The 25173-nt window shown below is 33.2% G+C and overlaps 1 protein-coding gene across 1 annotated transcript in view; it reads right to left on the bottom strand.

The window, feature by feature from the left end:
• LOC145325925 (uncharacterized) overlaps positions 1 to 25173 on the bottom strand; it is a 158443-nt gene that overhangs the window by 23517 nt on the left and 109753 nt on the right. The window contains exons 4-5 of the mRNA XM_080168936.1: positions 5937 to 6054; positions 4378 to 5326 (exon numbers count right to left, since the gene is read on the bottom strand). Coding sequence (XP_080025062.1) covers positions 4378 to 4402 — 25 coding nt within the window. The 5' untranslated portion in view covers positions 4403 to 5326; positions 5937 to 6054. The remainder of the gene's footprint in view (positions 1 to 4377; positions 5327 to 5936; positions 6055 to 25173) is intronic.

Below are 25173 nucleotides of genomic sequence, written 5' to 3' on the forward strand. Positions count from 1 at the left end.
AGTATACCAAAAATCAGACCAATCGGATAATTAGGTCACATACAAATTTGTTGTTAAAAATGTAAAAAAAATCAACATGTTTAAATGGACGTACGGACATTCTGGTAATGATTATAGAGTTGCTACGCTTTCTAAATCGTACCTAACTATTACAGGAATCACCATGCAAAATTTGAAATCGATAGGACAATTCTAACATGCCTAAAGTAACGAAAAAAGCTATTTAAAAAAGTAAAAAAATCAACATGTTTAAAATGGACGTACGGACATTTTGGTAATGATTATAGAGTTGCTACGCTTTCTAAATCTTACCTAACTACTAAAGGAATCACCATGCAAAATTTGAAATCGATAGGACAATTCTAACATGTCTAAATTAACGAAAAAAGCTATCCGTGACGGACGGACGGACGGACGGAACGACGGACGGACGTACGGACGGACGGAACGACCCTAATTATAGAAAAGCTTCGCTTTTAAAAACTACCATTATTCATCAGGTATCTAAATGGCCGATGAATTATTGTTTTACGTACATCCCCTATGATGATACACAAAATTACCCTATCAGTAGATTAACATTAAACATAATGAATTAACCACTCAAGTCCCCAAAATTGTTAAGCCACGGAAAAAGAAAACGTTATTATAAAACTTTGGGGACCGATTGCCCCCTCCTTCTCTGAATATTAATTATAGCCATAATAATAGTCAATTTTGTCGCAAAAGATTATAAACATTGTATTTTTTTCACCTCAATATTAATAATTTATTCAGAAGGTCAATTCTTTTTCCAATATATAGCTTCAAAACGGATGAATATCCGCTGGATTAGAAGCGGTTCTCAGCCATATGAAAAAATTATGTCTTGCATCGGATTATATCCAGTTTTCTTCGAATATAAAATGTACAATCATAAGATTAAAACCAGTTTTTTAGCCCGTGCCTTCGGCATCTCTGGGTTCAAATAATATTTATACTTTAAAATTTTCTATTTTTCTGAAACCAAAAAGTAGAACAAGCTTATGTAGATGAGCAGCCAAAAAGAAATATAGAAAAGGTTAACTTTCAACCCTACCAAATCTTTTCCCACCTAAATAGCACATTTAATGATCATCTGGAAATTTCTTTTCTGTAGATTGTCTTAAATCTAATGGGGAAATGAAAGGGTTGTCGATTTATTTATTAGAGTAAAACATTAGAGGGGGAAAGGTTTAAATAACTGTATATCCCCATCGCAAACGCCTTGTGCAACCTTTCGATTGGGTAATTGAAAATCAACCAATGGTGTCAATTGTATTAACACAACCATGTAGCAGAAAATAATTTAGAATCAGACGAACGAGGTCTTTGAAAAAGGAAGGGAGGTAGTTGTCTGTATATACATCTATACTATAGATCTGTTATTTATTTAACATAACTTACCTAAACCTAACAGAAAAGGCGCAATAACAATATATTTGCTATGATAAAATTTAAATTATAAACAGTATAAAAACACTTATACAAAAGAATGGTACAATAAAGATAAAAGTTTTACCTAAAACTTTCTGTGCTTCATAAAGATATCGAATGTAAAGATGTTTTTGTTTTACCGCCATTTTCCTTTTTTTGTGGCTTAAATTTTGGAGGATTTTTATGGCAAGAGTTTTTCTTATATCAAGTTTTGAAAAAAATGAGAGAGAGAGAGAGAGAGACAGAGAGAAAGAGAGAAAGAAAGAGAGTAAGAGAAAGAGAGAGAGTGAGAGAGAGTGAGATAGATAGATAGATAGATAGATAAATAGAGAGAGAGAGATAGATAGAGAGAGAGAGAGAGAGAGAGAGAGAGAGAGAGAGAGAGAGAGAGAGAGAGAGAGAGAGAGAGAGAGAGAGAGAGAGAGAGAGAGAGAGAGAGAGATAAAGAGATAGATAGGTAGAGAGAGAGAGAGAGAGAAAGAGAGAGAGGGAGATAGCGAGAGAGAAATATAGAGAAAGAAAAAGTGATAATGATATGGTTTAGAATCGATAAAAAAATATAAAAATTTGCATTGCTATCATTTCTATAATTAATGAACACATAGTACATCGAATAAAAACCCTTATCATTTTTTACACAATTTACCTCAAAACTTACATAAATTATTTACGTCAAAGCAATAAATATTTCCTCGAGTTTACTTATTATTATTAATTGTATTTCATATCAGACTATTTCCAGACATTTTCTAATCATTTTTAGCTTTCTAATTATATTTATAAAAACTGAGTTCTGAGTCGTACTGAAAAGTAATGTATCGTATCATGTTTCGACGAATAATAAATAAGAATCGTAGAATCCATACAAGTTATATTGACTAAGACCTTAGGCCCCTCAGGGCCAATAAAGCATAAATAAATCTAATAATCTTTCATTTTAATATCTGCGGAAAATTGTGTATAAACCAACTAAATACCTTAGGCAATTGTCCACGGAAAGGAAAATGAATAAATTTTAGTGGACTTTTTCTGTAGAACCATACGATTCATGTGTTTTAAACACGGTTCAGTTTCTATTATGTGAAAAATTTACTGGACTCGAAGCCTTGCTGGAATAGTTATTTATCGCAGTGTTTTATAGACAACTTTCCTTGGAGAGTAAAATAAAAAAAAATAAGATTAATTCCAGTTTTGTTGTGCCCAAGGGCCGTAGACCAGGGTCAATAAAACAGGTATAAATTTTATGGTCTTTGTTCTATTATTCTTGGAAAATTGTCTGTAATACGATACTATGCAGGATTTTAAAATATGGAAATCGACCGGAATCGAAGCCATATTGAGTAGAAGCCCATTGATACTTTTACCTTTATAAAAAATCTGCTAAAAACTGAGGTGAATGCTTAAAAAACTTTTGCCTCACTAAAATCAGTTTGCCTCACTAAAATCAGTTTGCTTCACTAAAATCAGTGAGGCTCGCTAAAAATTTAGAGGGGATAATTGTGCCTCACTAAAATTTTAGTGAGGCAAACTGAGTTTAGTGAGGCAAAAGTTTTTTTTAACCTCTGGTGTAGAAGTTAGTTGGACAAATAGATCAATTATTAATACCTACACCTGTAATTTATGTCAATTATATGTACTATGTTATTTTTCTTTAGTAGCGAAGCTAATGTATATTTCAAATTTTCAGTCTTTATGTCTGTCTGTCTGAAACAGTTTAGGGGAAACCAGTGTTGCGGAGCCGGAGCCGGGAGCCGCCATATTTTGCTGGAGCCGGAGCTTGAGCCGTAATTTTCGTTTAAAAACGGCTTCGGCTCCGGACTAGATAAATAAAGAGATTTTTTATAAATTATAATTTGGTAACTCTGTTTTGTCATGTGCAAGTAAATGGACTTTAAAGTTTTTCAAGTCTATTTTTATCAAAAATTGAACTTCTAAAACCTTCAAAAGTCAAAAATAGACGTGGGGAAAAAAATATGTCGCGTTTTTCTTGATTTTAGGTCGGAACCGGAGCCGGAGCCGCACCAAAATCAAACGGCTCCGCAACGCCGCTGGGAGAAATGTATTGTTCTTAGCTTATTTAAAAAGGCTATTTTTTATGTATTTAAAAAAATTTTTCATATGATTTAAAAATTGTAAAAATTCATTAATAATTAAATAATAGGTCGACAAATAAAACTAAGAGCAGGTATCTAAAGAGATAAGACAATAGCCGATAAATTTATGTACATCCAAAATGATGATAATTAGAATTATTGGTTGAAACGTTTGAACACTCAACTTAATAAACCAACGAAACAAAATTTGGTAGAAGTCCCCAAAGTTGCTATGCCAATGAATAAGAAAACGAAATTGTAAAACTTTGGGGACTTGAGTAAAAAACAGTCCATTGTCCTCTTTCTCTCTGAACAAAAAGACTTTAAATGAATAAATAATCAAATATTGAACTGATTAATAATTCAATAGTTAATAAATATGACAAAATGTCAAATAAAATTCTTTCCAGTATGACTTCAAAACCGATTAATACCCGCTGGATTAGAACCAGTTCCTAGCCATACCGAAAAATCATGTATAGCATCGTTTTACAGACAATTTTCCACAAATAATAAAATACAAATCTGGTTTAAACTTTTGCATTTTTATATAAATGGAAGCTTCAAATATGTTTCGAAATGTTTTATATACTATATTCATTCCCTATACTACAACTTTGAAAATCAAGACTCTAAAAGCGTTAGGCGCAGCCGCTAGTGTTATTTTGAACAATATTTATTCAAAATCTTGAATATATAGAAAATCCTAAATCTAAATACCAAAAACTTTACGTTTGATTTTTATAACCTTTAGAGGGTTTATAAAAAAAATCAGCCAAATAATATTTAAAAATCTTGTAAAATGTAAAATTCGACCATTAGCCCTTGCCTGTGTAGTAATTCAATGTGTTCATAGCTTGCAAATGGGCCACTCGCACAATTAAAGTGCCATTTTCCTTGTTAGGCTTCTACTCAATGCTAACTTGTGTGTTGGCAGGCAGAATTTCTCTCCTCCAGGTATAAATGAACCCCTTGCTGCTAGAAAAGTGCACTAGAGTAGGAGGGGTAGTAGGGGGGGATAACTGCACTCGGCAGTGATGTAAGAATTTCTGCAAGATCAAGGTTAACCAAACTTAAGGGATGAGTGGTGGTTTGTTGGGTATTTTTAAGAGAGAGAGAGAAATTCAATATTTAATTCTCTTCAATATATATCAATACTTGATATGTATGTATATATGGATGTATATGTATAATAACACTCTTGCACTTATTAACACGTTGTGTATTTATAATTTCTCCACTTGAAGATTCTTATTAATCCATTGGTAGATCACATAATATTTGGATCACTCTCATGCTCAATTCAAAACTCATTATTTATCCGTAAACTGTTGTTATAATTAACTGTTAAAAATACACTTTTTTATGTTTTGTTAACTACAAAAATGGAGGAAAATGTTATTATTGTTTCTTGTTTATGTTTCTGGGTTGGTTAGTCGTTATAAACTGCAAAGCAAATTTCTTTATTTCTCCTCCTGCTGTGAGACTGCTCTGTTTCTTTTCTCTGAGCCAACTTTCCTGTTTCTCTCTTCTCAGAGCTTCCCCTCTCTCTCTCTCTTTCTCTGTCTCCGTTACAACTACAGCGAGTGTGTGTGTGTGTGTGTGTTTGTGTCTCCTGCCCCGCGCCAATATGTAGTTAGGGGAAGGGGGGTGGGGGGGGGGGGCAGACGGAGACTTGGTGATGAAGAGTGGAGGGGGATGGTTTTCTCTTGTTGCAACCACCAGAGTCTGACTCTCACTCACTCCCTCTCCTCCGGCTCTCTCTCTCTCTCAACACTCTGCGGAGGAGAAAGGAGGTTGGATGGTTTTAGTAGGAAAATTCTTTCGATTCACCTCTTTTTTCTATTCCAAGCCTTCCCTTTAAAAAATGTATATATTTCTCTCTCTATTTGATACTTTAATTCCCCCCCCCCCCCCCTCCTCTATTTCTTATATAAACTTCCTTCTAAACCTACCCTTTTTGAGGCGCAGCTGCTTTAAAACTTAGGCACGTCCGTCTGTACGTCAGTCCATTCGAAATTGTAAGTAATATTTTGGCTTAAACGGGAATTACTGTTATGTAAGATACTAATTTGATTTAATAGTTATTTCTCGTATCGTATTATAAACGGCTTTCCGCGGATATAGAATGTACAATTATAAGATTAAAACTAGTTTTTTTTAGCCCCGTGGTGCCGAAGGCACCGGCTAAAAAAACTAGTTTTAATCTTATGATTGTACATTTCTATATTCGTAGAAAACTGGATATAATACGATGCTAGACATAGTTTTTTCGTATTCATGAGAACCGGTTCCTATCCACCGGATTCAAATGAATACGAGAAAAAATTTTACACAACTTTTGAACATAATAATCCTTGTTATTTTCAATGTAAAGCTCTTATATACCTTCCTTCTCCTTTCCCTTCGTGACTGGAGGTGTAATTTCTACGCACAATTTTCGACCACTCTCTTCTCCAGATTTACTCCTTTGTCTCTGGGGGCGGGGGCGGGGAGCTGAAGCATCCTAGATGAACAAAAATACATATGAGATTTTTTTTGTTGGCTGAAGACAATTATGTAAAAAGTGGTTGAAAAATCCGGGAAAGTTCGATTATGAAAATTGTCTGAATTTCAGGGTTAGATTTGATTATTGTCAATGGAATTTAACATCTTAAACAAGACACCAATACTTGATCATTTTGAAAGCTATCGCTGAAATTAAAAAAAAATGTCTAAATTCTTTTCTGAAACAATGAAAATTGAAGTCTATTTTTCCAGCTCTATATCATACTTCACTTAAAAAATAGCCTAAAACCACCTTATTATCTCTAAAAGGGAAATTTTCCCTATAATTAAACACAATCTGCAAAGCCATTTCAAAGATCTTATGCGTCAGGGAAAAAAACAAACAAATTAAAGAATACTGTATTAATGTACTGTGAAAGGGAGTATCAAATTTAAAACAGTATGATCGGCAAAATTATTTTAATTTAGCATACTATCATGACTAAGAGATATTTAATATTCCATAAAAATTATATTTTTTGTTCATTAGTGTACATTTGTACAGTTTGTACTAATGAAATTTAAAAAAAAACAAGGATGACAACATCCGTAAAATCGAAGCTCATTAAGGACATACTAAAATTTTTAGAACTTGATTATAGAGATGCTTCGCGTAAAATATTGTACCTTGTTGAAATAGAAATCAGTATTCCAAAAAATTCAGATGAATCGGATAATTAAAACATACAAAAATTGTTATCAAAAAGTAAAAAACCTGCATGTTCGAAATAGACGTACGTACTTTCTGGTAACGATTATAGAGTTGCTACGCTTTCATAGTAACTGTTATAGAAATTATCATACAGAGTTTAAAATCGATAGGACAATTCTAACATTTAAGCCACTTTTGGATCACTTATTACTTTTGTAGGATCGAATTAAGTTTAAAAAAATAGGTATAGAATATACGTGGATATTATGACAGGGGAAAAATTGCCGTCAATTTAGGATGCTAAAATGGAACTCGTTTATTGGTCATTTCGTTAATCCAGAATGAGGCGAGGGTCTGCCTGCCTGCTGCGTGTTTCACTTTATCAGAGAATTGATAAAATATGAAAATCTGGTGTAACATTCAAGTAATAATACATCCATTGCAAAAAAAAACAATATTTTGTAATTTAGATCAACTTGACTTTTAAATAGCATTTGACTAGAGAGAAAATAACACAATGATATTAAATTCATAAAATAATTATAAAGATTTTTTTCTATTTTCTATTTGATTGTTTTAATTTTAACTTGAATCTTTATATATTACCTAAATATTAAGTTTCTTTATGAATGTCACGTAGTAATGCTCTCTCGATTTTTCCATAGCAAAGCAACTCTTTAATTCTATCTTCGGTTTTCATTTTCTCTCCTTTTTGGTTTCTCTCCCTCTCTCTCTCTCTCTCTCTCTCTCTCTCTCTCTCTCTCTCCCTCTCTCTCTCCCTCTCTCTCTCCTTCTCTCTCTCTCTTTTTTTCTCTCTCTCTCTCTCTCTCTCTCTCTCTCTCTCTCTCTCTCTCTCTCTCTCTCTCTCTCTCTCTCTCTCTCTCTCTCTCTCTCTCTCTCTCTCTCTCTCTCTCCCTCTCTCTCTTTCTCTTTTAAAATTTCTATCTCTCATTTCATTTTCTCACTATCTCTCTCTCTCTCTCTCTCTCTCTCTCTCTCTCTCTCTTTCTCTTTCTCTTACTCTCTCTTTCCCTAACTCTCTCTCTCTCTCTCAATTTCTCTTTTCCCCCTCTCTCCTTCCTGCCCTTTCTTTTTAATTCCCTCTCTCCTAGTTGCCTATTATTCAGCCTGCCCTTGAAAAATGTTGATTTTGTGCACAAATTGTTACGTAAGAGGAAAACGCCTAAATAGGGGGCCATCCATGCATTTTCTATCTATCTATCTATCCCCAATCTCCCATTTGTGGGTATCTTGTAGGGTTGGGCCGGATATTTTTTTGGCCGGATACCGGATACCGCATATCCGGCTGATTTCAAATGCCGGATATCCGGTTCCGGCCGGATATCTGGCCAACGTTCGATATCCGGTAAATTACCGGATATCCGGCCGGATAACCGGATATCCGGCGTCAAAAATAAGCTGGATATCCTGTAACCGGATAGTTTAAATATCCGGTATCCGGCCGGATATTGAAAATGGCCGGATATCCGGCCGGATAACCGGCCAAACCGGATATCCGGCCCAACCCTAGTATCTTGCTATCTGTCTATCCGTCATGCAGTTTCTATTATATTAGGTGCAGTGCAAACTTTTACATAGAGCAAAAATGTTCCTGCAAAATTTCAAAAATTTTCAATTCAATTTTTAATATCTAAAAATTCTAAGGATTTAATTTCCAGTATGGCTTAATAAACGATTAACATCAGTTGTATTAGAACCAGTTCTGATAAACCATGTATCGCATCGTATTATGGACATTTTTCCACGATAATAAAAAAAATCATAGAATTAATACTTGTTTTGTTAGTCTGGGCCTTCGGGCACTTGGGGCCAAAAAAACTGGAATTAATCTCATGATTTTTACAGCATACATCAAAGTGAAGAAATAAAGAAGAAGATTGGCCAACAAAATGCACAATTGAACTTCCATCGAAGTCGACCAATAAAAGGGCTTTGAGCTGAGGACTTGAAAATTGCCAAGTTCTGACTTACCTAAAAAAGACATAACAAAATTATTAAAAATTCTATTGATAAACAATAAAAATGTTTTTTTTTAAAGCGAAGCTTTTCTAAAATTAGGGTCGGTCCGACAGTCCGTCATGGTTAGCTCTTTTCGTTAATATAGGCATGTTAGAATTATCCTATCGATTTAAAACTTTGCATGGTAATTCCTGTAGTAGTTAGGTATGATTTAGAAAGCGTAGCAACTCTATTACCAAAATGTCCGTATGTCCATTTTAAACATGTTGATTTTTTACGTTTTTGACATGACATCAAATTTTATATGTTAGAATTATCCAATTGATCTGATTTTTCGAGTTTTGATGTACGCGAAGCATCTCTATAATCATATTCTAAAAATGTAAGTATGTCCTTAAACAGTTTTATGTATATTTATGTAGTTTTGCAACAAATTTACATACAATTTTGTTTATATTTATGCAATAGTAATCTGCCAATTCAGTTTTGACACTCTACAAGTGTTAATGTTCGTTTGTCCTTCAATTTCAGAGCTTCGCTTTTACGGATGTTGTAATCCTTGCTTTTTTTTAATACTTTGTTCATAAGTTTAACAGTTTTGTAATCGCAAAACGGAAAGGGTTCTAATTTTGGGGAAGCTTTTTAAGATAAAATAAGGAAGGGGGGGGGGGTATTACATAGGGTTGGGCCGGATGCATTTTGGCCGGATACCAGATATCCGGCTGATTTCTAATACCGGGTATCCGGATCCGGCTGTATATCTGGCCAACGTTCGATATCCTGCAAATTATCGGATATCCGGCCGAAAAATCGGATATACGGCACTAAAAATCAGCCGGATAACCGTTATCCGGATAATTTCAATATCCAGTATCCGGCCGGATATTGAAAATGGCCGGATATCCGGTCTAACCCTAGTATTACATTATATTCAATTTATTTGAATGAGCTAGTTACTACGACTACTCACAAATATACTAGTGAATAAACATAGAGTTTAAAAAAATAATCATATCTTATATACTATCTAAATATATTATATACTATAGGTGGTGGTGAATTGAAATGACCCCCCCCCCCTTAGTTTTAGTGTCAAAAAGAAAAAGCCCCAATCCACTCCTATATTTTTTTTCGGGGGGGGGGGGTGAGGTGGGTTCAAACCCACACAAAATAGTTTATAACCTTCCTGGAACATATGAGAAGCTACCCTGTAAAGGAGAGACATATCGGTTAAAATGATCCTGTTACTTCAATTTTTACTCAAAAATCTAATTTCTACAAAAATTTTCCTGCGGGAGGGGGGGGGGGGCAGGCAGGGGTGTCATGTGCCGGGCCCCACAGAATTGCATTTATGCATGATGCAAGAATTATAGGGGGTAAGAAGTTGGGGAGGGGTGATTCACCCCTTGGGGGCGTAAAAAGGGGTGTTTGGCATAAGATAGGCATAGGTACAAAATGAATTCTTTAGGCCGAAGGGGAAGGTTATAATGGATGTATGATGGTGTGTTATCACATCCGTAGATGATAATCAAATTACCAAATATTCCCTATCGCATTCCATTACTTTCATAAAAGAACGAAAAGACTATCTTATTTTTCTGTTAAATGTTCTGTTTTTCTTTTGCGGATATAAAACATATTGGTTTTAACCTTTTTAACAACGATTTTTTATCTTATATAATCATCCTATTCATCTGATTTTTCGAATATTGATTCCTATTATAAAAAGGTACAATATTATAAGCGACGCATCTCTATGACTCTAGTCTTAAAAATGTATGTATGTCCTTGACAGTATCCTGTATTTATTCAGTTTTGCAATAAACTTACTTCCAATTTTGTGTAGACTTATACATTTATATTCTGCTTATTCAGTTCTAACATTCTACAAGTGTTAATGTTCGTTTGTCCTACCGTTTCAGAGCATCGCTTTTATGGATGTTGTCATCCTTGTTCATATATTAGATAGCATTTAAAGACTGTAAGCCTAACTTTTCTTCTGAAAGAAAGTTTTTTTAGAACCATCTACAACTTTTTTTGTTAACTTTTTTTACAATATCCTTTCCATTGTTAGATGGCCAACACCATTTGAAGAAAAAATAGTTGTAATGATTTTAGTTAGGTTAGGTAGGGTGAAGGTTTCCCGCTGAAAACTTAGGTGAGTTCTAAGAAACAGAATTGGCTTATAGAGTATCTGCACCACAATTTTTTTATCATAAAAAAATGTTTGAAATCTTTGAGATTTTAGAACTTAGTGTAGAAAATGATTTTGGAATGCAACGACACAATATCCAGAGGTATGATCATTGACGATAAATTGGTGTAAATCCCAAATTAAGACAACAAATTACTTAACGTATCCTTATACTAAAGTAACAGGATGTTTGTCTGTCTGTTTGTCCGTGTGTCTGTACCGAAGGATCTCGCTAACCGCTGAACCGATCGGGTTCTTCTTAACAGAGTATATTCTCATAGGTCCCGGGAAGGTTTTTAACTATTTTGGGGGAGGGTACCACCATCCTCCCAAGAGAAATCACAAAAAAATCTAATTTTTTTTACGTTTCTTGATTTTAGAAAGAGAGTTCAACGCAAAAATAAACGTCAAACGCAACATAGACATATTCTAAATATAAAAAAAATATTTAAAGTGCCACTAGAGGCCTCTAGGGGCGTAGCCGCTAGTCTTGTATAAACCAATAAAAACCCAAAGTTTTAATAAGATATATCTTTGGGTAACAGTTTAATTTATTGATAGTTCAATGGTTAGCCGATTATATTTTATATATCCTCTTTAATCTAAAATTAGAGTAAAACACTAGAGGAAGAAAGGGTTAAATAACTGGTTCTCCCCATCGCAACCGCCTTGTGCAACCTTTCTATTGGGTCATTGAAAATCAACCAATGGTGTCGCTTATATAAACACAGCCAAGTAGCAGAAACTAATTTATAAGCAGACGAAAGAGGTCTTTGAAAAAGGAAGGGAGGTAGTTATCTGCATATACATCTATACTATAGATCTGTTAATCTAAAAAAGGTGGTTGGGGAAGGTGGGGAGGAGGGAGGGGCTGTAAAGTTCAGTGTAATATGAAAAGATATTGTATCACTTTTTCTTTAAAAATTTACTTCTTACTTTAAAAGTTTACGTTATTCTGTATTACACTTATGTAAATATACTTTATCTTTGATTTACAAAGAGTCTGGAAGGGGCTAGGAAACATTTAGGGAAGACAAAATTTTCTTTTTAAATTGATGTTTGAAGATTGCAACCAGTTTTGTTAGACCTAAAGGCCCAAAGTATTAATTTTTCATTTTAATATCAGTAGAAAATTGTCTGTAATACGATGTTATACAAGTTTTTTTTTATTATGGTTATCAAATCAGCGCATATTAATCGGTTTCAAAGCCATACTGAATTATTATTTCATATATTTCAATATTGTCTTTTTTATCATTGGGCATTTTTGTGTAAGATTCTCAATTCCAGTCAATAAATTAAATCAGTAGCTTGTGGGGTGTCAACACTCCCATAAAAGCCTTCCTTCTCCTTTTTCACCCCTGGTGAATTGCTGTGCACGCCACTGTATTAAATCAATCAAACCTAACAATAACTTAGTCAGATTTACGTTTTTACATATAAACAAATCCTATGTAGTAGTTGAGCTACTGTAGTGAACATACATAAAATGAAGACTAGCTTCGCTCAGATTAATAATGATTTCATTGTAATAATATGCCTGATGTTAAAATAAAATTGATTTGAATGGTGTATAAAGTTTGATTTAAGACCCCACCCCAAAAAAAGGGGGGAAATCTGCTATTATCATACCTAACCTGCCCAAACCTAATTTGTGTCTACTTAATTTAATTTAGTATTGCTGTTGTTTAAGTAAGAAGCTTCAAATTCCAATTCCGTCCGTTTGTAGTGCCGAAGCCTACGTCCAACACACTAGACTACTATAAAAAAAAAACGACGTGCTGAATTTTGATTTCAAATGTGTACGCAGTTTCCGCGGTGTTTCTTCATCCTATCTCAATATTTACTAATAGCTATAAAAAGCTTAAAAAAAATATAAATTTTGAAATTAAAGTTTTAAATGTATAAATTGTTTATACATTAAAAATTTTGGTTTAGCTAGTAGTAAATATTGAGATAGGATGAGGAAACACCGCGGAAACTGCATGCACTTTTGGAAATTAAAATTCAGCACATCAAAAAAACAAAATCTGCCCAATCATAAGGAAAATAGCTCAAATGTTTTTTTTTAAGACATGATGCAATTTAGGATGACTCTCCAAACGTATTTTTCGTACACATGCATGATGCGGCAATAAAAAATTAGCATAATATCTTTTACATAAGTGTTTTCTTGTACTCTTAATTTCTTACAAAAAGTACACAAAAACCTTATTTTACATTAGTTTTCCTCCTAAAGATTTTAGGGTGTTCCTATAAATCCACAAAAATGTGATGCTCCCAAATAGCGTAGTTTTTTTTTACAATCCTATTATATAAAGTAGTAAGCGTTTTTTGTCTGTCCCGAAGGATCTCGCTAACCGCTGAACTGATATTGTTCTCCTTTACAGTGAAGCTTCTTATAGGTCCTGGGAAGGTTTTAAACTATTTTTCGAGATGGTGTCTTCACCCCCCTCTCCCCCAAAACATAATTTTATAACTCTTTTGAAACTCAAATTTAAAATAGGATTAGGTCGACTTTTCCTTCTCCTACCAGTGCAGTGCCCCTAAAGGCTTCTAGGGGCGTATCTTCTAGTGACCGATAAAGTAATGTACATCCCCAATGACGACACACAAAATTACCCTTTCTGTAAATTACAATTACTGGTTGAAACATTTGGACACTCAACCAAATGAACCAACCAATCTAAATTCAATAAAAGTCCCACAAGTTGTTAAGCATAGGTATAAGAAGACGTTATCATAAAACTTTGGGGACTAGTGTAATGCCCCTCTCTTCCTGTACAAATCTTTAAACGAAATATGCCATCATTTCTATGACAATGCTATCAGTTATTAATTTAATAAATCTTTTTTTTTGCAGCTGTGAATGTACATAAAAATTTAGCACAAGCATTTTAAACAAAAATATTTTAAATTCTACTTGAGATTTTAGGAAGCGAAAACACTCTACAATAAATCGGCTTTGCCCCTAGCCTCTAGGGGCTTTATTTAATTTATATAATTACATCTTTTATTACCTGGAGATCCCCCACTTCACCACTATTTCAAATAAATTTTAAAAAATGGCGTGGGGATTCTTTTTTTTTTTTGGTTGGGGGTGTCCCATCCCCCAAGAAAATAGCCTAAAACCACCACAGGACCAGTAGGTATATTCCCTGAAGAGAAGAATCCCATCGGTTTAGTGGTTACCGATATCTTAAAGGACAGACGGCCAGACAGACGGACAGACAGACATCATTCTACTTTGTATTATAGATATCAATGAATTTTAAAATTATGTTATGACGATTTCACTGAGGCTTAGGAGCAGCTGCCGAGCCTTGAATCGAATGATTGCTCCTTGTTACTGACTGAGAATGAAATATCACACTCATTTAAATTTTGTCTCAAATAAACCTTGTAGGAAAGAAAGAAGTTTTGTGTTTTCCGTTGAGAAGCTACATTCAACAGTGGATAACATACTACCCCCCCCCCCCCCCGCTTTTAAAATAAATAATTTTAATTGTGGATAGCCCTAACCCTGCGTAGCTACCCTTTAACAAGCATGTTGTCATCTTTTTTGTGGTTTAAATAAATATTTTATATGACATTGATATCATATTTAAAGTTTTCTTTTAACCCAATTCCAAGAAAGAAGGTACAAAAATATATTTTTAAAACATATAAAATATTTATATTTTATTCTCTTCAAATATTTTAGCAGCGATTTCCCTTATATTGTAAATGGACCACAAACAAATTTGGTTGCCTTTTTATATATTTGGGCGGATATATGACTCCGAAGGTTAGAACACCCCCCGCCCCATTAGTGAAATCATAAATATCTATAATACAAAGTAGCTTGATGTCTGTCTGTATCTCGGTAACCACTGAACCGATTGGATTCTACTCTTCAGGGAATGTACAACCACAGGTCTTAGGCTAAATTCCTAGGGGGAAGGGGACACTTATAATCCCCCAAAAAACAAAACAAAAATTTTTTTTTTTAATGTGTTGGTTGCAGCACCATATAAATAGATACTTAGGGGCGAATCCGATAGTTTTCATATATTTGAAGAGTTTAAATACATATATATTTATATACCACTATATAGTTAAATTAAACTTTTTACTAAGTTTTTAAATACAAAAGACTTAGGAATCGAAAGGGATAAGACAATGGACAATAAATTGATGCTCACGCTTCCGTGGTTAGTACACTGCATGCATGTTTGCACCAACCAATCAAGATTTATTAAAATTACCCAAATTTTTCGTCATGAAAACTTTAAGTACTAGTATAATTTACAGTCCAATGTCCCATCCCTCCCTGTAGAAACTAGAGCTTGAACCCAGGAAGTAAGGGAGGGGACAATAGAACGAATATTCAATTTTCAGGAGTCTCAGACTTTGGGTACTGGCTTAAAGGGAATGTGCAAGAATTTAGCAGTTTCTGACTGACTTTGGGTACTAGCACATCAATGCCCCGCTAACTAGCTGAGTTAGTTTTGAATATAGCAAACAGAAAAATTTGTTATTGATGGCTGGTTTTAACAAATATTTTTTTCCCAAGAAAATGTCATGTCATGTATAGAACTTTATGTAATAGCATCGGGCTTATGGATGTTTTCATCCTTGCTTAATATTTTTTTAAAACACGTAAATACCAAATGAGGACTGTTTGTAATATGATATTCCCCCTCATTAGTATATTGATATAGAACAAACCTATTAGGATAAGTTTACACACAAGAAATAAGTCAAAAGGTACAAGCTGCAAAAATACATAAAAAAATCGAGGATAGAAGAGAGAAAGTGATAGACATTAAAAGACAGAGAGAAAAGGGTAGAGAGAGAGAGAGAGAGAGAGAGAGAGAGAGAGAGAGAGAGAGAGAGAGAGAGAGAGAGAGAGATAGAGAGAGACAGAGACAGAGACAGAGACAGAGAGAGAGAGAGAGAGACAGAGAGAGAGAGAAAATATAAAAAAGCAACAAATAGAGAGAGAGAGAGAGAGAGAAATAAAAAGAGTTAAAAGTCTTAGACAAAGAGGGAAAGTAGATTAAAAAAGAAATATAACTAAGTACATTAGAGAGCGAGAAAATAAAGAAAAAAATACATTTATGGATAGACAATGCGCATAAAGGAAATAAATAAAGTATTAAGAAATGTCTGATTGGTTTTGTTAAAAAAAATGCAACCAGTCCCCGTCGAAGTTTATTACCCACCTCCTTTTTCTATCTCTCTCTTTACTAGTAAAACCAAAAACAACAAGGTTAAAGTGATAGGACATTCGATTATAAAATAATCCAATGTTAGATTGCTGCCTAAAGATTATAAATATTTGGGGGATAAATTATTTAATCCTAATTGTCCCCTCCCTTCCTCCCTGACAATTTCACATAACCTTTCCTATTAATTTCAGAGTACCATTCCTTTCTCCTGTTCTTTAGCGTGTATAATTTTTGAACACACAATATATACACACTAGCGGCTTTCCCCCAAGAGATAATAAAAAAAATAAGTTCTTCTGGTGCTGCCAGTAATTTTATATGAACTAACTTCCCCATAAATAAAAAAAAATGGGGGGGGGGGGGGGTTCTTTTTAAGACAATGGTAAATAAATTAATATTCATCCTTAATAATAATAGAAAAAATACCCCTGCTGTATATTAAGAGTAATGATTGAAAAGTAAGACACTTCAAATGCCAAATCAATATTCCAATAAACCACAGTTATTGAGCCTACGAATAATAAAAAAAACTTTGGGAACCAGTGTAATTAACAGACTATTGTCCCCTCCCTCCCTGTAATATATATATCCTTATACTAAAGTAACAGGATGTCTGTGTGTGTATCTGTGTGTCTGTACCGAAGGATCTTGCTAACCGCTGAACCGATCGGGTTCTCCTTAACAGGGTAGCTTCACATAAGTCCCGGGAAGGTTTATAACTATTTGGGGGGAGGGTTCCACCACCCTCCCAAGAGAAATGACAAAAAAATTTAGGGGAGACTTCAACGTCAAATAAGGTGGTATCGTACATAAAAAATTAACTTTAACAAACAAAAACATTTAAAGTGCCACTAGAGGCCTCTAGGGGCGTAGCCGCTAGTGTATAGATATTGTACATAAATGTACAATATACAGTTTTATAATAAGTCACCTTTTTCTCCCAGTTATCCTGGAGGCCACCCACACACACACACACACATACCCACACACACACACACAAACACACACGCAAATTCAGTGTGTGAGTGTGTGTGTGTGGGTATTGTGGAGTGGGGGTTTTAGTGGAAATAGTACGATTATAGAATACTGGGTGCACTAATTTGAAATGTTCTTGAGTGATTTCCCATAAAGTTTCTGTTGATCCATTGAAACCTTCTTATCCCTAATTTTTAAATAAAATAAACATATATGGATGGGGGATAATTTTTTCCCTACGTCTAGCCCCTGCGGGGAGTTCTAACCCTGCCGTGCCCTATCCTACTACCCGTTATAACCTAACCTAACCTAAAGTAGTAAAAAAGCAAATAAAACGACCAGCCCCCTCCTTTTTTTTCAATTTATTTTAAAAACTAAGGAAAGGAGGGGGGAATTAAAGATTATTACAACAGCTGTTCATGGTCATTTTTTTTATAATTGCCAAATTTTTAACCGCCCTGTATATTGTGGGCCTAATATGTTGTGGATGGAGCGGGGCCTGATTTGTTAACTTTATCCCCCCCCAACCCTCCCCCATTGTTATCCTAATCCCTTTCTTTCATGATGCCATGTCCTCTATGCTTCCCCCCCCCCTCCCCACCTCCTTACCCTAAAAATGCATCTTCCTTTCCCCCTTCCCTTGTCTCTTGGGAATAGTAAAGGGGAGAGAGGGAGGGTGGTAGGGTGGTGGTTGATATCCAACAGTTTTCCTGAACAGAAAGTTGTTGAGCCGCCGGCTTCTTTCCGGGAATTCTAGGCGTTCCCACAAAACGGCTAATTTTTCAATTCTTTAAAAATAGCAAACTTCATGCTATATTACTTGAATATTTTTAAACTGTTATTATTCAAAATTGTTAAGCTGTACATTTTTTTTCTTCACTTTTGTTGAGTGTATTTTTAGGAAATTTTTTTTTGTATTTTTATATGGAGAAAAATGGTTTCATAATACTACTTTCTGCACCAAATTTGCCTTCCCTTTAGGAGAAGCCTTTTAATCATCTCTCCTTTATCTGTGTGTCTCTTTTTTAATCCGCACCCCCCCCCCCATTGTATATATAATATTTTAATATATATATGTACAAAACAGTTCTTGGAAAAAATATCTTTCATATTTGCTTAAACAAATTTTTATATACAGTGTTCGATAAAAAAGCGTCAAAGATTCCTTACCCCGCCCCCCCCCCAAAAAAAAAAAAAATTAAGGTTTATTTTTAAAACAAAATTGGAAAGTAGAGGGTTGACCACCCCCCCTTTTATCAAATATCCAAAAAAGCCTCTAGGGGCGTAACCACAGCTAATAAGCATAATAGTATATATTCTCTTTCCATTCTCAAGCTTAAAATACCTTTTGTAAAATAAATACCTATTTGATATGTATTAATTTTTAAGTAGAGTGTCTGCCAATAATAGGACAACCGACAAAAGTTTAATGGATGTATTTTCGCCTGTGTGCAAAGAATTAAATTTTAGTAGTATAATTGACAAAATACTAAATTTATATCTACCTATTTATACAGTTATTAATATCCATAACAAAATCCCAGAAAAGCCAATTTTTACAATCACACCCAGCACTTTAACAAAATGATGATGATTGAACCCAAAAATGAAGTCTTCAAAAATCTTTTAAAATTGGCAAATTCCCCAAAAACCCCTAAAATTGGTGGTTTTTCAGTTATTTCTCAGGCAAGTAGCGAGATATTTTTAAACAGACTTCCCTTTCCAATTCTATTACAAAGAGCACCAGGAAGCTATAATTCTGATGCAATAAAATTATGACCCCATAAAGGGGGGAAGTAAAAAATCCTAACTTTCATAAAGCTGAACTAAAAGTGGTATTGTATTGAGTAATAACATGGTTTACAATAGTGTGCTAAAAATATTCTTTTTGGGACACCCTACTGCATATTCAACCAAATTATTTGTTGCACCCAGTAAATTTACAAATATATATTAGCTTCCAATATGTATATTATAAGCTAATAGCACACTTATTAAATTTAACCAACCAAAGAATTTTTTATCCAATCTTAACCAAACAAATGCCATCTAGCTAAAAATGATGCGTAGATTTCATTTCTGGCAACCAGAAAATCCGCAGAAATCAAATTCACCAGATCCAAAAAAGTTTCATTAAAAAAAACCTTACACCAAAAATGACAAACAATAATTATAACGACGACTTAGTTTCTTTTTCCTGTTTAATACAATTATTGAAACTAATTTTCAGGCATGCATGTTTGTTGGTATAGTACTTTTTTTAGAAACCAAAATACAGACATATATAAAACTACGAAATTGTATATTAGTTACTAGAAAGATTATATTTTTTTCTTGCTTTAAAACAACTTTTTGTACATAAAAACCCATAATGTCTTCATTATTGACACAAACATGCATGCTGTATAGTTTTTAAAAATTAGTCAAATAAAATACCTGATTAGAATACAAAGCAAGAAATAAAGGATTTAATCTTTTTCTTTTTAATTTATATGTCAAAACAGTGTAAAAATGAAGTTCTTAATTACAAATTTTCAAATCATTAGATTTTAATACAATTTATTATAGAAATAAAGAATAATTTCAACAAAAAAAAATTGCTACAAAAAGGCTTACTGTATTATTAAACTGACTTAATTGTATAATTGCATTTATTTTGTTTATTTCCCTTGAAAAATGAGTGTTTAAGTGCTGCATTGGTTAAAATCAAACCTAAAAGTGCTCTTTATTCAGTGACAGAGTGAAAAAAATATATACCTTGTTTTATAGTTTTTGATCTCTTTTTTTATATATTTTTATCTGATATGTATATCAAAATTTAAAAGTATCTATTTCATTAGATATTCATACTTTGCTAAAACGTCTTGATTACTTTTTGCACTATATTTGCTCTAAAAAGGATTCTTTATCTGACTTTTACATTTAAAATGAAAGATTTTATGCCAATTTTTGTGTTGACTGTAGAAAAAAATAATTATTTTGTTTATATGCAATTTTCTATAATAAAATGTGAGAAATACCTTTTTTCACATGTAGGGCGAAAAAAGTAACACTGAAAATATTTTTTACATCTTAAGCATGTCCTAAACTCAAAGATAATAAACTTTCATAAAAGATTTATTTCAGAAAATGTCATTTAGGGCATAAAATTAATTTTGCAAATTAACATTGCAAATGTTTGCCAATAACTTTTAAAAATGATTTCTGCGGATTTTCTAATTTACATGGGTGTTTTCTACACATTTTTCCCTTTCTAAAAATACCTTCCTCATAAAGATTGGCTTCCGGAAAGTATATACTTTCCAAAAATGATATGTGATAGCAAATTCTTAGAAAGAAAACAAATTTGTATATTTAGCATATTTAGAGGAAAAAATAGATATATTTTAAATTTGACTATTCTTCTTGATAAATTTTGTTTTGTTGTTATGGAAAAGATACTCTACAACTTTCATCAACTATGTACATTCTTTTGTAATTCTACAGCATTGAAATGGATTTATGCATATAATTTGTGTATGTAATAGATCAATTAAATATTATGCATAATTAAGTATAAACTTTAATAGATGTGTTTTTGTCAATATATAGTTGTATAATTGACAGCAAAACTGTTAATATGATAGTGCAATAACTGTATTTTTGACATACCCCCTAAAAATGCAGGCGTGCATTTGACAGTAAAACTGTGTTTATGACAATCAAATCACTGTGTTTATGACTATATTATAACTGTATTTTTGACGAACCCCAAACTGTCCCAGTTTTGAGCAAGACGATTCCAGTTACGTCATAAACGTTTAGGGAAAGAAAAAGGGAAGGGGGGGGGGAGAAAATCTCTTCAAAAGAGAGGGGAGAAAATGGAAGAGATTTTTTTCCCCCCTTCCCTTTTTATATGACGTCACAGGAATCGTCTTGCTCAAAACTGGGACAGTTTGGGGTTCGTCGTATTTTTACTAGTGGTAAATCCGCCATGTACCCGAATTTTACAGTATGGCTTTGAAACCGATTAAAATCCGCTGGATTAGAACTGGTTATAAGCCATACTAAAAAATCATGTCTAGCGTCGTATTAAAGACAATTTTTCACGTATGTTTAAATAAAATACAAAAAATTAGGACTAGTTTTGTAATTTTTCATTTTAATTTCTGCGAACGGTTGTTTACAATACGATACGATAAATAACTATTCTATAATTTCAATGTTATTAAAAGTTATGTATTTAATTAATATGCCATACAATCTTCGTTATATTTCCAGAATTACAGTTTATTCCTCTTTTTTGTGTGTTACTCACTTAACATATATGTCCTTGTTAAAAGCAAAGCTTTTCTATAATTAGGGTCGGTCCGTCCGTCCGTCCGTACGTACGTCTGAGATGGATAGCTTTTTTCGTTAACTTAGGCATGTTAGAATTGTCCTATCGATTTCAAACTTTACATGATGATTTCTGTAGTAGTTAGGTACGATTTATAAAGCGTAGCAACTCTATAATCATTACCAGAATGTCCGTACGTCCATTTTAAACATGTTGATTTTTTACTTTTTTAACGACAAATTTTCATATGATCTAATTATCCGAATGTTCTGATTTTTGGTATACTGATTCCTGGGACAACAAAGTACAATATCATAGGCAAAGAAATTCTATAATCAAGTCATAAAAATGTAAGTATGTCCATAAACATTATCCTGTATCAAGAAGTTTTTCAACAAATTTACTCACAATTTTGCTTTATCTCTTATTTATATTCTGATTATTCAGTTCTGACACTATACAAGTGTTTATGTCTGTTTGTACGACCGTTTCAGAGCTTCGCTTTTATGGATGTTGTCATCCTTGTTAATGTACAAAAAAGCTAATATTCTATTAAATTTCAGAGAAAACAAGGATGACAAACAACAAAATTAGCAGATGAAATTTTACAATAAACAATTAACAAAGATACAATTTAAAAGATAGAATCTATTATAAAAAAAATAATGTTAATAATATCTACCTTTAGATTTTATTTTATCCTTGTATTAAAATAACAGTATGCCAGTCTGTCTTGTGTACCACTGAACCGATATGGTTCTCCTTTAGAATGTAGCTTCTCACAGCGACTTCCCTCCCATAACCTTAGGTGCCTCTAGAGGCCTCTTGGGGGCGTAGCAGCTAGTAAGCAATATAATAGCTCCTGTTAGAAAAATCGTATGTGTCTATTTGTGTATAATTACTGGTCTGTAGAGGTGTGGATGTGCGGGGCAAGACGTAATTTGTAGGATTAAAGAAGTGACTGACTACATAAAACGCAGAGTAGCTGCGCTAGTAAAAATATATAATACATACATCTAAAGTTACACTAATTTGTTAGAGTAATGGGAAGAAAGGAAAAACTTTCCAAAAATGTCAGACTTTACAATGAATATATAGAATACGTGGATATATTGACACGGGAAAATTTGTCGTCTAATTAAGTTGCTAATATGGACCAAAATTAATGGTCAGTTCGTTTATCCAGTAGAGGTGAGGGGATGTGGTAAATGGGGTGGATTGGGGGGCATATATTTTATTCAGCTTCGATTATCACTTTATTAGAGCACATCAAAATCTAGTGCAACATCCAAGTAATAATATATCGACTAACTGTACGTTCTAGATGTTTATTTTTAGGACAAATTTGTACAGTTTACTCGGATAGTTTCAGAGATATAAAGGATCAGGTGTCTGGTTGGTTAAAAAAAACAAGGATGACAACATCCATAAAAGCGAAGCACTGAAACAGTAGGACAAACGGACATTAACACTTATATCGTGTCAGAACATACATTTTTAGGACTTGATCATAAGGTTGCTTCGCTAATAACATCATACTTTTTTGTCCCAGGAATCAATATACCAAAAATTAGATCAATCGGATGATTAGATCACATGAAAATTTGTAGTTTCATGTTATAATTATTCTATCGATTTCAAACTTGGCATGGGGATTCTTTTCGTTACCAGAATGTCCATATGTCTAATTTAATAAATTTGTGTCAATTCAACCTTTTTTGTGTGTTTTTTTCTATGAGAACTTTTTTGAAAGCAATTTTACCCCACTCGTAGTTATCAGAATTTAAGACCATTAATAGAACACAAAAAAATATTAAATTTTTTATCTAAAAACATCGTAAAATAAAAAATTCAAAACTTAGGTGTCAACCTTTAAAAAATTGTTTTAGCGCATTTTTCTTATGCTTAAATCTTTTGAAATTTGCAAGAATGACTGCAAAACGATTGCAAGACACTAGTGTTTTAAAAGAAAAGTATCAAATAGCTTTAAAAATGAAAAAATGCTTCCCTAATATATTTAACTACCAAAATATTAAATTTAATATTTTAATTCTCTTTCTTTTTACCTGATTCCCCCCCCCCCCCTCTCCAAATACCTTTTATAATCTGATGAAAGGCTAGCTTGTAGATTCAAAGTAATTAATGTTATATAATTGAGCTGTCGCCCCTCTGCCATCAAAAGCAAGGGGGGAGGGGACATTGGGCTGTTTATTACACTAGTCCCCAAAGTTTTGAATACAGTTTTCTTATTCGATAGATTATCAACTTTGGTGAGTGTTCAAATGTTTAAACCACTAATTATAATCTACCGGGCCGATAATTTTGAGTATCATCATAGGGTATGTACATCAATTTAACGGCCATTGTCTTATCCCTTTAGGTCTCTGCATCAAAAGTCAAACTAATTGGACAAGAATATTAAAGCAAAGTTGTAAGGAAAATAATATTCACTAAATATGTGTATTTCTTATTGAAAATAACTATAGACAAAAAAGAATTTAAAAAGTTAAAATAAATTTTTATCGTTCTACTACTGTTTTTAACTTATAACACATAACCTTTACGGATTTTACCAGAAACCTACCCCTCTCTTTATTTGGAACCCCCCCCCCAAAAAAAAAAAATTATACAAAAAATTTGTCGTACGAACGGACGAACAGACTGACCCTATTTAAAAAAAAGCTTCGCTATTAAAAATTGAAATTAATATTGTATCTTTTTACCCATGATGACGTAGCCACCAAATTTGTAAGTGCTTTCATTAATATCTTCAGAAGAGTAAAATATTTTTAATTAAACCACTTAAAAGGTTCAATATACTTCAACAAATATCAGTTAACAAGGAAAATCATTTTATTCATCGTATTATAGACAGCTTTCCGCGGATATTAAAATGAAAAATTGGTATCTATTTTATTATTTATGCACTATTTCATTCTTAGAAAATTGTCTATAATACTGTGCTATACATGATTTTTCAGTAATGCATAGAACCGATTCTAATCAAGTGGATATTGAAATTCTTTGATAGCACGACCTTTGTCAGAAAGTCCTAACTGGGCATGGTAATGAGTTGCGCCTGTTTTTGGTCAAGGCATTCACCCTACTATATATATATATGTTTTTTTTTCTAGTAAAAAAGATCCATAAAAAATACACCAAAAGAAAAAAACTGTCTAATCTAATATTATTCTAAGATTGGGAAAATGTATTCTTTAAAAATATTTATCATGGCACGTGCACCCAAGACAGCAAAATGTTTGGATCAACTGCAGTTCACGGTAAAATATTCCTGGTAAAGAATATTTCCGAAAATCTATGAATTTTAAAAGCTGCTAGCTGCCAAACGGCTGAACGTACAGATCATACCCGCACACTGTTTTAAGCGGAATAAGAAGGCCTAAAATAATCTGGAATAGCCATAAATCAATAATGCACAATTATCTCGCAGTGCAGAGAAATGCGCGAAAAAGACATAATTTACGCGTTTTTCTTCAGTGAAGCTTTCCCTGTGCATTATTGGATCTTGGCAATTCCAGATTATTTGTAGGGCTTCTTATGCCGCTTAAAACGTTTTGTGGGCATGATCTGTACGTTCAGCCGTTTGGCAGCTGGTAGTCTTTAAAATTAATAGATTTATGTAAATATTCGTTACAAGGAATATTTTACCATCAACTGCAGTTGATTATAAACACGATCGCTTATTCGTTAGCTTAAAAACATTAAGATCTTTTGCTTTGAATATA

This window comes from Acartia tonsa, chromosome 8 (assembly GCF_053477335.1).
Source record: "Acartia tonsa isolate MP-2025a chromosome 8, ASM5347733v1, whole genome shotgun sequence".
NCBI classification, from domain to species: domain Eukaryota; kingdom Metazoa; phylum Arthropoda; class Copepoda; order Calanoida; family Acartiidae; genus Acartia; species Acartia tonsa.